The 14,540-nt window shown below is 37.0% G+C and overlaps 1 protein-coding gene across 1 annotated transcript in view; it reads right to left on the bottom strand.

The window, feature by feature from the left end:
- LOC110023984 (UDP-N-acetylmuramoylalanine--D-glutamate ligase-like) overlaps window positions 1-14,540 on the bottom strand; it is a 65,071-nt gene that overhangs the window by 41,922 nt on the left and 8,609 nt on the right. The window contains exons 6-7 of the mRNA XM_020723665.1: window positions 2,840-2,902; window positions 2,620-2,746 (exon numbers count right to left, since the gene is read on the bottom strand). Of these exons, the coding sequence (XP_020579324.1) occupies window positions 2,620-2,746; window positions 2,840-2,902 (190 nt within the window). The remainder of the gene's footprint in view (window positions 1-2,619; window positions 2,747-2,839; window positions 2,903-14,540) is intronic.

The raw sequence follows: 14,540 nt of genomic DNA, 5'->3' as shown, positions 1-14,540 counted from the left end.
GGTACAGACAGATATCAGGTACAGACAGAGGAATTTTGTGTTATTGTGGACTACCGTCTCCGTTGCTAACGTCACGTAAGGCTCATAACGTTGAGAGGTAGTTCTATGATTGTGCCAGAGGTGTTTCAGCTCGTTGCGGTTTCTTCCGGTAGGCTGATAGTCCCACATATTACACTGCCAGTACTCATGCCAGCAGTCATGTGAATCCGATGTTTTCTCAGACTGCCAATGCAGTTGAGGACCGGACGTAGTCAGAGTCTTAAGTTAAATATTTTAATATTTCTCCTTGTTGTTGTACTTATATTTGTACTTTTTTTACTTCTTCTGGTACTCATTAGGATGTCATAACTGTATGATATCTTTTGGAAGATCTCTGTCATTATCGTATGTTTCTGCACTATATGTTTCTTTTCTACCAATAAGCTATTCTGAATAAGCTGCCTCAAACAGTTTTATCAGACGGGCAGGAATATCATTTAACCATCAATAAGTTAGTCTGAATAAGCTGCCCCAAACAGCAAACTAGATTATTTTGATAATCTGCAGATTATCAGAATAATCTGCTTATCAGCAGATTATAAATAATCCACAATTATGTCAAACAAAGCCTAAATTTAAATTTCACAATCCAACTGTTTGTCCCTTCTTGAGAATTTTACTCCCATACCAAGTTTTGACATCTTACACATCAGATAGAGAACAAAGGCTTAAATTATCTAAGGTTAGCCAATGAAGGCTTTCCAATCATATACTCTTTAAGATCTCATTTGATAATGTAACTCATAACTACTAACAATGATCTTGAGGTCAAGGATTAGAAAACTAATCATTTAACTATCCAAATTAGGCTATGGTAGCAAAGTCACCACGACGAAATTAAGGGATCAATGCAAGTTTGTCATCATTCTCTCCACCAACTTTTCTAAGCATGTAAGCATCACTATATCCAACATCTTAGTAGGTTAAAATGTATGTGTGGATGTTTCATTGAACCATGATTGCAGGGTCTTATGACTAGCCTAAATTAATAGTTCTCTGAGGCGGTCAAGAGAGAGAATTAATCATGAGGGTGACGCCCAATGAAAAGCCTCAAACTAGAAACATACAATCCTTGCACAAGGAAAAAAAATTTAGGTAGTGCCTCATTTGAAACTTAGTTTAACTTCTAAATTTACTCTTTTGTTGGTTAGCAAAATTAGCAAAACCTAGGATCTCCTTTAGAGCTCACATACTGATCACTTAACTAAGAGTTTAGCAAATAAACCAATGACAATATCTTTTGGGCGACTCATTGTCCTACCAAGGCATAAAATCTATGTATTTCATTTGAGTTTTAATCGTAATATATAGCTACTCTAAAATAATTATCATTATCTTACTTCATTTTTCCCTAATTTTAATTGACAAAAGTACCATGTGTAGTAGGTGCAGTGCTTTTAAAGTCTAATCAAATTATACAAATTAAAGGCAATTTAAAAAATTAGCTTCATGAAAGTTGTAAATGCCATCGTAGTATTTCCTAGCAAATTATAATCGAGACTTGATTGAGAAGGAAACATCTAACCCTTTAGACAAGCACCACCCCATATGAACCTCCAAATACATGGCATGGAATGTTTTGGGAGAGAAATAAAAGGGAAAGCGTACCTAGTCCGATTCTCAAAGAGAAAATAAAGAGGACTGAATCCTCTCAATGTGAAGAGAGAGCGAGTTGTGAATTTATGGCAAAAAAATGAGTTAAGTGAGATGGAGAGGAAAAGAGAAAAAGGAAAAATAACAAGATATAAAATGATCTAGAAAGGAAGATGACTGAAAAACATCTGAGAAGAATATTAAAAAGAAAAATAATTTGAGAAATCAAAAAAAAATTAAGAGAAGTAATTTTCTTGTGAATGCAGTTTTCTGTGGAAAAAGTTGTCTTCAACTACAGTTTTTTGTACCAGAAAAAAGTCCGGTTTTCTGCATCTGCAAAAACAGTTTCTCCAAAAGAAGAAAATCGAATTACAGCTGCAGAAGATTGCAGTACAGACCTTTTATTAAAGTTGCCTGTAGAAAACTACTGCAGTCTATGCATTGGACAGTTTCAGCAACAGAAAAGAATAGTTAGATTAGGCTTCTGTTTTTAATTCAAAATCTAACACAATCAGGAATCCTGAGTGAATCTCGCATTCAGGGTAAAGTTTTGTTTTCTAGACTGACCATAGTATAAAAAATATGGTTCTGGCATGATCAAATCAGAAATTTCACTGATTCAATGCAGTGCTTAACTAGATTCGAACGCATTAAAGTACAGGTTGGCCAAAATGATAGGGGTCAGCTCTGCCAGTTAAGTCAACCACAGCTGAATGTGTGCAAACATCTATTCCAATAATTCCATATTGATTTCATTCATGATATAAATGTACTACAAGAAAAAAAAAATCATATTTTCACAATTTGGCACCTCAAAATTGCTCAAGCAAGCAACTCGATTCAGGTTGTAAGATAAATTAGCATATTTGAATCCACGGCTGAATAAATTGACAAAAGCAAACCAATTTTTTTTTTTTCTCTGTGAACATGCCCAATCTATTTTTTCCAAAAAAAAATTTTCGAATTATAAGATAAGCATGGTCATACCAATTGGGAGAAGTGCAAGCTTGCTGGCCTTCATATGGGAAAATAGATTGCATTTTATATCAGCATAATTTTGCATACTCTTGTGCCTATCTAGATGATCAGGCGTGAGGTTTAGAATCACTGCAACCTATGAACATTTTAATAGAATTAGTGAATAACACTTGAACATTTATGGTTTGAATAATGTAAACAGCACAACAGGGCCTACTAGATCACTTACAGAAGGACAAAAGTACTTGCTTGGTATTTCCATCTGATAGCTGCTAACCTCGACCACAGCAACCTGTTAAATATCGTTAATTGCAAGAATTAGCTCAAGCAGAACACAAAATCTCAGAAATGCCTTATTGTGTAGCTTTTTCTTATGTAATTGTGCCCAAAAGTACAAGGCAAATTGCAAATACCAATAATCAAATTTCAAAGAAGAACAAAAGCAACCCAACCTCAGCTTACACATAAATTATTTTGCAATGCTATTACATCATATAGAGAGGAGCAGCATCAATATAACAACTTGGTAGGACTCATTTGAACTTTATTCCAAATCCCAACTTTTCGATAAATAGACACTGGGACAAGTCTCAGGGAGCATCTTAGACTTTTAACTCATTTCAACCAAACTTCAGCGGACTCATTCCAACATCATAAGCATTTCAACAAAAGGATTTGCATCTGACCGAACTCAATATTAAATCAAGAGTCCAGAGGGATCAAAAACTCCCAGAGTTCACCATCACCAATAGCCTTAGCACAATTACTTGTTGCCAGATTAAACCTCAGCAATTCAAATTGAATTTGATATTCCATCAACATATTTTCATCATTCGGCATGAATCTCAAGATGTGACATGAATCTTAGAGCAATTTTTAATAAGCAACGTTCAAACTTCAATAAAAATTCATCCAAAACTCCAATTTCGACAAACTAACATTCAAACTGACCGGCTCGACGAGACAACCCCAATGACACCAAAGTAGGGTCAATTTGAGTCAAATCAAGCACAGATCGAGCCGTTAAATCATTTTTTGAAGCTTTTGATGCCCACTTGGAAGATCAAATGGATTCTAAAGCTAACAAGCTTACAATCAAATGAGTGTCCCGATGAGATAAATCCAACGTGCCCAAGAACATTCAATTCTGACACTATTAAGGCACTCAAATGTCCATTGAACGTCATTCGAACAAAGGGATATATTTGGGTTATCTGATAGAGTGATCTGAATTCTTTCATTATTTGTCAGGAGGCCTTTCCTAGAATCTATTAATATAGCCCTACCCACTTCATGAAAAAAAACTAAGACCTGAGCTTGGAGAATTGGGAGAAAAAGCTAAAGGCCAATGTTTCATACCAAAGATCCAGCAAAATTTTCCCGCTCCTGGACCGTCGGTCGCCCCCTGCTCGTTGCAACGAAGCCCCTTATGGAATCCCAACGTACGTTGCAGATTGATAAAGTATGTCGTTGAACAATGACCAATGCTACAAAACACCTTGCTGAGTAACAATGCAATGTGAAGAGTAGCGACCAAGGTTGTGCGTAAAGAAACAGCGCATAGTAGCGTCCAAGGTCTAGAAGCAGCGGAGCATTCTACGAAGCAACACATTGTTCTAAACACCACACAACAACGCACTTCAAAATAGGTATACCGACATTTCGACAACTGCAACTGTTGTCGACCATTGTGCAACCAATCCTGCATACAAACACTGTAATCGTGTGGCCTTTCTCGCATGTAGGACAATGGCATGTACATGTACTCATCAGGCTATAGTGGATTATTTCTTATTGTAGTAGGCACCGTGATTTTTTCCCTTTTGGATTCCCATGTAAGAAATTCTAATGTCTCTAATTGTCACTTTAATTGCCCGAGTGCGAGTTCGATTTTCGTGCAATGCTAAGAAGCTAAATAATTACTCTAACACTGTGGATTTTCGAGCATCCATTAGTTTGGCGTCTTCTGTGAGAACAGCAATCCCACCACCAAAGGACTTACAAAACTTGTTGAATGGTCACTCAACGTAATACTCGCAACAACGGAGTATCACGCGCCAGCACCTATCATTCCAGAGGACCGTCACGGAGCCAAGGATGTCAAGCCTCTACCGCTTCCCACCTTGGAAGCGGTTATCCAGCTAGCCAAAGGTCCTCAGGTCCATCTCTGAAGGATTGAGTGTGTAGGATTGAATCACAAAATGAGATCCTTCAACTCCTACTCATGGCTCGGCAGTTTATGCTCGCACAGCCACCCGACAAGAAATGCCCCACTTAAGCACACTCATAGCAAGCTCTCTCCCGACGATGGAGCCCTTCCTCTGCAGGATGTCGGCCTCTCAAATACTGTGAGTCACACTCATCCGTCCCACACAACTACACTCATCCGTCCCACACAACTAGATCGACTGATAACCCTTCGGTGCTCACGAGATACTTGGCCCAACCGCATCTCATTGTCCCTCCTAAAAAATTGATCTATGTTGTGCTATGGTATATGGTTTGACAAGAGTTCCCTCTGGGTGATAGGGATCATTTCTCTACCAGTCGCAAATTTCAAGACCCGTCACAATTGGTTGAGGCAGTCCTCCAACACCCGACCACAGTATGTTTCAAGCTCCCAAACATTAATTCCTATGAAGGGGTAGCTGACCCCTATCAGCGCGTTGACCACTATCGAACTATTATGCACATTCAGCGTACTCCTGATGCTTATCAAGTGTTCCCTATCACTCTCAAGAGTCAAGCTCGCACCTGGTTTTACTCCCTCCTAAGGGGCACTATCAACATCGTCAATAAGCTTGTCAAACTATTCGCGCAGTTCATAGCAAACAGAAGAATCACCGAAGATTTGTCCCATCTCTTAGGAATTCGCCAGAATGAGGGAGAATTACTCAAGGGCTACATATGCAGATTCTCCACTGAAGCTCGTCAGATTCCAGCAAAATCAAAAATCAATAAATCAAAATTAAATTTTTATAATTTAAAATAAATAAATAAATAAAAATAAGAAATAGCTAAGCATAACTTATAAAATAAAAAATATTTCATTTGATCTAGTCATTTTGATTATGCAATTTATATTGAGTCCAATATTTTTTCCATTACATTGAAATCATCAATCAATGATACTGCATTAAAACTTACTTTAAAATTCTTTTAATGTATCATATCAAATAACTCACAAGAAAATCATTTATGTGATCTTATCTTGATTATTTTCATATTTGAAAATGCACCTTCAACTATCATTATTGAAATAGGAAGTGTTAAGGTCAATCTAATTAATAATCAAGTATTTGTGACTGGACATAAAAAATTGGAATTCTAAAATACTCTAATTAAATCATTTTTGTATTCGTAAAATCTTTAGGATAAAAAATCATTAAAATTTTGACAAATATCATTAAATTTGAATGATCAATACCCATCTTAAAGATCCAACACAAAACAAACAATCAATAATCCTATAATGTATTCTTAAAATATATTATTCATCTCTTATAGTTTTGCATCTAAAAAAACTATAAAAATATCAACTATATAATGATATTTTATAGTGATAATGTATTTTTAATGACAAGAGTGACTTCGACTTTCAGATTAAAAAACATTTATATCTAGAATATGTATATCCCATTTTTTACAAAATAATTTCACTCACTGGAACAAGAAACGTTATCCAAATTTTCTTAAAATTTGAAGAAGCCATTGAATTGTAGTTGTTAAATGTAATGTATTCAAGATATCTTGTGGTTTTCTTTACAATATTTAACAAATGTCATTTATAATCTTCTAAAATTTCAATCATAAGATGCAAAATATAAATAACTAATAAAATCATTACATCATATTCTCTCTAAATTTCATTTCTTTGACATAATGAATTTCCTTAATAAGTTCTAAAATAACACAAGTGGCATATTAAAATTATATAATTTATGAATTTTAAAATATCATCAATAACGAGTAATATTTCATGAAGATCAAATTGAATAAAAATAATGCAGCTTACAATATGATAAACAACGATGTATTTATATCAGACTCAAGATGACTTGATCATCCATTTTATGAAGTCTCGTAATGCATTAACTCAATATCTGAAAAATATGAAAAAGGCAAACAATAAAATAGATTACCTCTATTTTGTCGATTCAATTTCAATGTCAATGATGATGTGTATAGCCGAAGATGATTGATGTTACGAGAGGTCGTCAACAAGGAAGAACGGCGTTCTAATTTGGATGCTTTAGCATGGAGAAAAAGCTCAGGCCAAGCGACGAGACTCAGGTTGCCCGACTTGAGTTTAATTAATTTAAAATGAATATTACTTAATATTTTATTTTCTTAATTTTTTACTATTAATATAAAAAATAAATTATATATTTTTATTTGATGAAATAATTACAATTTTTATGATACAACAACAGCAACAATGATCTTTATCACACTAAGTGAGGTCGGCAACATGAATCCTTTTTCTCCAGTGTCCTATTGAGCGTCATATTTTCATTTAGTTCTAACAAAGTAAAATTATTTTTATACAACATGCCTAGGTCTTTTAGGTCTACCCCTACCTTTCTTAACATAAGTTGAATCTAAAACATCTACTCTCCTAACCGGATCATCAGATGCTCGACATTTATGCTATCAAACCATCTAAGACGACTCTCTCTATAATTCAAGTTTTTTTTTCTGAACTATTTCTCTAGTCTTATCTACAAGAAGAATATCATTAGTAAAAAGCATACACAAAGTTACATCCTTCAATAAATGTCTAGTAATAGCATTCGCAACTAAAGCAAAAAGAAATGGGCTTGAAATTGATACCCTATATAATCCAACTGAAATTGAAAAATAATTGGTCAATCCACCTTCTGCTCGAACAAGTAGCTGCTCTGGTGTATATATCTTTAATGACTTGCATATGTTATATCAACACCTTTCTTTTTTAGAACTCTCCAAAAAACTTCTCTTGGAACTTTATCGTAATCGTTTCCTAAATCAATAAACAACATATGTAGATCCTCTTTACTCTCTCTAAATTTCTCCATCAAACCTCTCAATAAATGTATAGCTTCCATAGTAGACTTGCGCGGCGCGGCATAAATCCAAAGGCATAAATCCAAAATGATCACGGAGCCCTCTTCTTTCGACTTTACAAGTAAGTCTTCTTTTATCATTTATATAGGCGAACTTACATCTTCACCTTCCGATCCTTTCAAGTCATCTCCCATTTCTTTGGCTACTTGACCTTCTAAATTCATCTCCCCTTTACTCGACTCCTCGCTTTCACTCCCCTAGATTTTTCTCGTTTCCTCTCCCCCGGTTACAGAACAGGACATTACAATGAGCACCTACAATTCGAGAGATAGGCGATCTCTCCCAGTTCCTACAATTCAAGAGGTAGGAAATTTCTCCCAAACCCTAAAATTAAGAATCACAACTCAATTTTCATGCATACTCCAAACCTAAACATTATAAGTCAATTTATATCTAACAATAATAATAATAAAAGTCTAAATTGCCCTTAAACTCACAAAAGGCAAATTTGCCCTTAGGCTAGGTATTGATGTACAATTTTATTTGGGGGTTAGATGGCAGGCAGCATTAAGGTGATAGCGGTTGGGAAGGGCAATAGAACAGAGTGGGGTCTGCAGGAACAGCATAGACACTATTCTCCAGGGCGGTTGCAACAGGTAAGACGACGGCTGCAAAGCAAGGAAATGACGAGGATAGTCACCGCCTTGGAACGTGATACAGTCAGAGCACCACTCACCCTTGGATACAGGCCTAGAAAGGGAAACCGAAGACACCAACTAGTGTCCCGACAGAATACATGACAAAAGCTAAGAATTCAAACCCTAATAAAACATTTATATGAAAAGATTAGAAAGGAATGAAAAAAAGGAAACGTGTTGAAAATTAAAAGAATCAAAAGAGGAGTCGCTCGGTTCGGCTCTGTGTCGTTTGCGCAACGTGGATGTCGCGTTGGTCCAAGTTGCGGGAGACACCCGCGTCATGAAGTTTCAATCATCCATTTTTTTCTTTAATTTTACATTTTTGTCTTTTAAATATTATATTAGTGTTCAACAGGGTCTTTTAAGTATTGTTGTTTGAGTTCATTCAACCCATTTTTAGCAGCCTAACCCACTTAAGGGGGTTGCATTTAAAGTTTTAGGCATCCCCACCACTCTTAAAAAAACTGCATGATTGATTTTGTAACACAGCTTGAGGGTCCTTAAACCCACAACTTAGAATAAAATATACACGAGGCTTCATGTTTCTGCATTAAAAAAAAATTTACATGTGTCCATTGTATCAGCATAATACCCAAGAATGTTTAACCCATCACTCAAACAAAAATGTTCATAGATCCGCATTTAACAACATATATAACAAAATACTCTCACTGAATCAACATTACGTGCACTAGTCTTAAACCCACCACGGTTAAAAAGCATGCATGGGGCTTTTGTACATGCACAAAGCAGAATGTGCGAGCACAAAAATTTTTATCATGTTGGAATAACAAACACAAGTATTTTTTTTTTTTTTTAATATTTATGAATATCGCATCTTTCCCACTTACTTTTGTCTGCTCCTCTTATTCCTCCCAAATGTCATCAAGTACAAATCAACACTTCTTGGATATCACTGCCAACTCAAGACAACTTTGATCCAATAACTCCAAACCAAACTTCTTCACTTTAAGAAGTTTCAACATATCTACAATGAGTCTCTTTACAATCAAAGTTGTTGGAAACACCCATCCACCATTTAAGATCGAACTCTCTAATTTCATCTTCATAGAAATGTTGCACAGAGTTATCTTACTCACACCTCTAAGAAACAGTGTAGATAACAGAGAAAGGCTATTAAACATGGCGGATTCCACGACCATTGCATAACAGGCTTTCTATGTTGTGACTTTTCATGCTAAAGGGGTTGGGAGTAGGGGCGCAATTTTATTACATTAATAAATTTAATTTTTGTCACACTTCACTATTTAGATAGAAAGATATAGATTTCGGTGGTCCCTTGATTGAAATCACTTGATAAACCTACATAGAAGTTTAAATAGGCTAAAATTCTGGCATGTCAACGCTATAAGAAATCCAATAAAAAATCATTTATAATTAAAAAATAATAAAAAATAAAATCATTGTAAATTTAATAACAACAAAAACAATTTAGCGTGCAAACATGATGAGAGGTTGAGCGGAACGTTAGAACGAGGCCAAGTAGAGCGAGTCTTAGGCTCTGTTTGGCACAGCTGCAGCTTCTCAGTTTTTCAGCTGCAGCTGCGCTGCCCCAGGAAGCTGCTGCGGGGAAGCTACTACAAGAAAGTTGAATGTCTATTTGTTGCAGCTGTGTGAAAATAGTTGTGGGATAGTTGTTTCTGGAAAATTGATCATTTTGCCCATGTTCAATAAATTTGTATGTAACATAACTGTGACACACACTTATTTAATAATTCAGAAGCAGAAATTAGAAAAAAATGATAAATTTATTTGAAGTTTACAAATATGTTCAAAATAATGATGAGCTAAATTAAGCAACACCATGTGAATCTATTGTTCAGGAAAGACCATTGATTAGGATCGATGATCTAGATAAGGAAAAAAGGGGCATTTACATGCATACGACGCAATTAATTGTGTATTTTCATGCATAACACCTAAACATTAACATTTACATGCATAATTGCTTCCATAAGTTCCTTAAGTTCCTCCTCTACCTATTTTTTTAACCAAAACCATAAAACTAAAAATATCAATTACTAGAGCGGTCCTTAAGTTCCTTTAAGATCTAATAATACGCAGAAGAAAAGAACAATAACTTGAGAAGATATTAACCGCAACAAATTCCTCCTTGAGCTGTTTTTCCCATCCAGCCAAATCGGCACAATCGAGAGATCGACAGAGGTAATCGAGGCTGAGAGATGAAGGGGTGTGAGCTATGCGATCGGGCAGCGAGGATGTACTGCTTATCAGATTAGACAAGCTTGTGCTAAGAGTGTGACGCCAAGGTTCACGGGGCTAACTTTCTCCTAGCAAGGCACCCGCGTGGAGCCAGACTGTTAGAGAAGAGGAACGAAAGGAGAGAAGACAAACGAGCGAACGAACAACGCGAACGAAGGGGCAATTGGGTAAAACGGAGTCGCGGAACGCGAGCAACGGGGTCGATCCTGCGGCCCGCTTTTTGTCAAATTCCTCCCTGCAGCGACCGCGAAGTTGCTCTGCCACACCCTCAAATAGTAGATCTCGGTTGTGGGGTACCGCGAAGCTGTCCAATTGTGCCCCCAAACATACCCTTAAACAGGCATGTTAGAGAGGCGAGTGATCCAAGTGGAGCATCAAAGCGTGGCAGAGCAAGGACGAGCGATATGAAAGATTTGGGTATATAAATGTAAAATACAAAAATTTAGGTTTTAGAAATGTAAAAATATAGAAATTGGGTGGTATGCATGAAAATGCCCCAAAAAATAAAAAATAAGGTATACAGAAAATTGAGTTGTCGTGATTGTACTTTTCTTTAGTCCCACAACTTAAAATAATATATTACTTTTGTTGTTTAAATTGTAAAGCTTAAAACAATTTTGTGACCGTTTAGAACAACTTGAGAATGTTTGTTTTAGTAAAGTGAAATTTTAAGTCTGCTATGTTTTAATATAATAATGATATTTTTCTTATTTCAAAAATGTTAGTTTGCTTCTTGTGCTTAAAAATAAATAAATTTATTGGGTTGTGTGAGTTGTTAGTGGAAGCAGGAGTCCACTACTCATGCGTTACAAGGTGGAGCGTGCAGAAAGGGGCATGCGGGAAAAATCAAATATTTTTTAGGGGGTGAATGACCCAATTAGTCCCCTTTATTAACAGAATTCTAAAATTCAAGGGGATATATGGTTCCGCCATTGAATTGCAAGGATCCTAATCCATTTGTTCTTCTTTTGCATCTTTCATGGGATGGAGAAAATATGGAGTTGAAGCCATATTGAGATTATGCACAACCTTCTCTAGTATCTCATCATCAATCGTACCTTGTAGGTGCCATTGTTGTTAAGACTGGCATTTTCATCTATGATCTGTACTTGGCTGGAAACAAAGATCATAGCTTGGATTTTGGGATGGTTGTCAGTGACACCTACAACAATTGTTTGCCTGGAGGAGGGGAGGTTGACGGTGAGCTCATACATAGAAGAGAGGTCATATAGGGGTCGAGAGAGAAGGTGCGAGGGGTTCTTGTCAAGGAGTTGAGATTGGGTAGGGAGCTGCCCGCAACAGGCTGAACTCGGTGAGGGAACAGGCATGGGGCTAGGAGCATAGGGACAGTTGCTATGCCATATGGGGAAGAAGTTGAAGATGGGCTTTACTTCAATAAAGCAAGGACAAAGGCATGTCAGTGAGAAAAGTCGCATGAGGTTCGAACATGGAATAGATAGGTGCAATAGTTGAAGGATTCGAGCTAGTTCTCGGGCAAAGAGCATGTGACGCTCAGGTTGAGGAGGCGAAGCAATTGTGAGCGCTAGTGGGAAGGTTGTTGCACATGACCTATGAACAAAGAGAGAAAGGCAAGAGTTGAAAACACAAGAAGAAAGTGAGGATTTTCTCCTGCGAACTGGGACGCAAGAGAACGAGGGTTGGTTGCCATGTTACGTGGCTGCCAATGTTGCGTGGATACGGACACAAGATGCTTCTATTATTAAAAAAAATATGACACGAACACGCATAAAACACACCATTATAATAAAAATTACTAATATATATATCGTTTGTTGAGGTAGTAATGTACTTGGTATAGTATGGGTAAGGTGTCTCTACTGGACCCTCTCATACAACCTTTATGTATCTTTTCTATTTCAATAAAATCAGTCCTTGGGCTTTTCACAATATAGATGACGAAACCGATAGAGCCCTTCGTCGTCGGGTTGGAACGGAACTGAAGGAATCAAGGCTGGACGACGTCTTCCACGGTTTTGAAGACGCCTCGTGCGAGCTTTGCAGCTTCCAAACGACATCACTTCTACTTTCCTCAAGCGACGCGATTTTGCTTTCCTTCCAGACGACAACCATTTCCCGACCACACCTTCGCACTTCTTTATCCAGACGACGTCCTCGCTTCCTGCCTGACAGATTGTAGGCGGAGATGGCATGGACACGTTCCTATGCCACTGCAGTTGTGGGAGGCCTCTCTATTTGTACTAGTGCTCCTCTTTTAGATTCAGAGACTGGTATTCGTATGGGTAAATCTTGCAATGTTCCACAATCTTTCCACAAATGCTCTTGAAGGTGGTGGGGATCATACCTTCATTAAAAGACTGAGAAAAAAAATGGGAAGTCTGTTTTTATTCTCACAGAGGTTGAAACCAGTACTCTCGCATCTTTTTGGCGTTTTGCTCTAGTGGAAAAATTTCTTTATGGCCACCCAAAACTTGAGATCATTCGAAAAGAATTTGATGCTATGAAGCTGTTGGGCAGTTGGAATATTGGTTTACTTGATGATCGACACATACTGATTCAGTTATCTGACGATGTCGATTACACTCGAATTTTTTCTCAGAAAGTTATCAAGATTGACAACCGTTATATGAAAATTCTGAAGTGGACTGTTGATTTTGATCCTAAAGCGAAATCCCCTATCATTCCAGTTTGAATAAAATTTCCCGGGTTAAAATTGCATCTGTTAAACTTGAAAATTTTCTACTCATTAGCAACAGCTTACAGTAAGCGTCTCAAGGTTGATAGTCATACGCTTGTTGTCACCAGACCCTCTGTAGTTTGTGTATTAGTTGAGATAGATATCACCCAACCAGCTCTGGATGAGGTATGGATTGGAACAACTCACAACGGAAATTGGCAAAAGGTTGAAATAGAACCACACCCTACTTATTGCTCTCATTGCAGTATGTTTGGTCATAGTTCTACTATTTGCTATCGTTTGTATCCCCATCTAAGGTTGGATATCGCTAAAGATTAGTCACCTATCATCCCTGTTGAGAAGATGCAACCCGATCCTCTTTCCAACACCGCAGTTTTTGACGAAAAATATCATACTAAAGCTACAGATCCAGTTGTGCTTATACCACCCACTGTTATTGAAGACGACTCACTTACATGCCAAGACACAGGAGAGTGTTCATTTAATCCGATTAAAGAACAACTGGTACAACATGTAGTTGCTTCTAATGTTCAACAACCTTCACATGTCCAGCACACTTTAGACCAAGATCAGATGAGTCAATCTTCGGAGAAAGAATGACAGGTCTATTTCAGAAGGAAGAGAAGAATGGAGGCCGACTCGAGCTAGAGAACTTATTGGATGATACATTGGTTACTATTTGCAATGACACTCATCTTACCAATTTACTAGCTGACTTCTTCCCTACCTTCTCTAAAACTGGGGGCAGAGGCAAGACCAAATTGGGTCGCTCTCCAGCCACCTGATAACTTTGTTTTTTGGCACTTTTAGGCTTTTTTTTAAGTCTCTCATGTACCTTCTGTATTTTCTAGTTTTAAAACCATGTGTGGTTATTGTGTGGGTAGAGTGTCATGCTTGGGCCCTCCCACACATTGTATCTGCATCTTTCTTTCCATTTAATATATTAGCCTTTGAGTTTTCAATATATATATATATTAGAAAAAAACCCAATGGCTAATATATTAAAGCGAAAAAGATACAAAAAGATTGTATGAGAGGGCCTACAAGAAAGCCTAACTCAGACAATACAGCACACAAATCTCAAATAAAGCAAAGATACATAAAGATAAAAAATCAAAAAGCCACAAAAGGGTGCAAAAGTGCTAGAGACGTCCCACTTTAATCCTCACTCTGCCTCTAGTTCTCGGAAGTGAGTTGGCCAGCAAATTGGTAAGGTGAGTATTATTGTCCGAAGTAACCAAGGTATCATCCATCATATTCTTGAG

This window comes from Phalaenopsis equestris, unplaced genomic scaffold (assembly GCF_001263595.1).
Source record: "Phalaenopsis equestris unplaced genomic scaffold, ASM126359v1 Scaffold000240, whole genome shotgun sequence".
Classification (NCBI taxonomy): Eukaryota; Viridiplantae; Streptophyta; class Magnoliopsida; order Asparagales; family Orchidaceae; genus Phalaenopsis; species Phalaenopsis equestris.
This window is presented reverse-complemented; position numbering and strand designations above follow the sequence as displayed.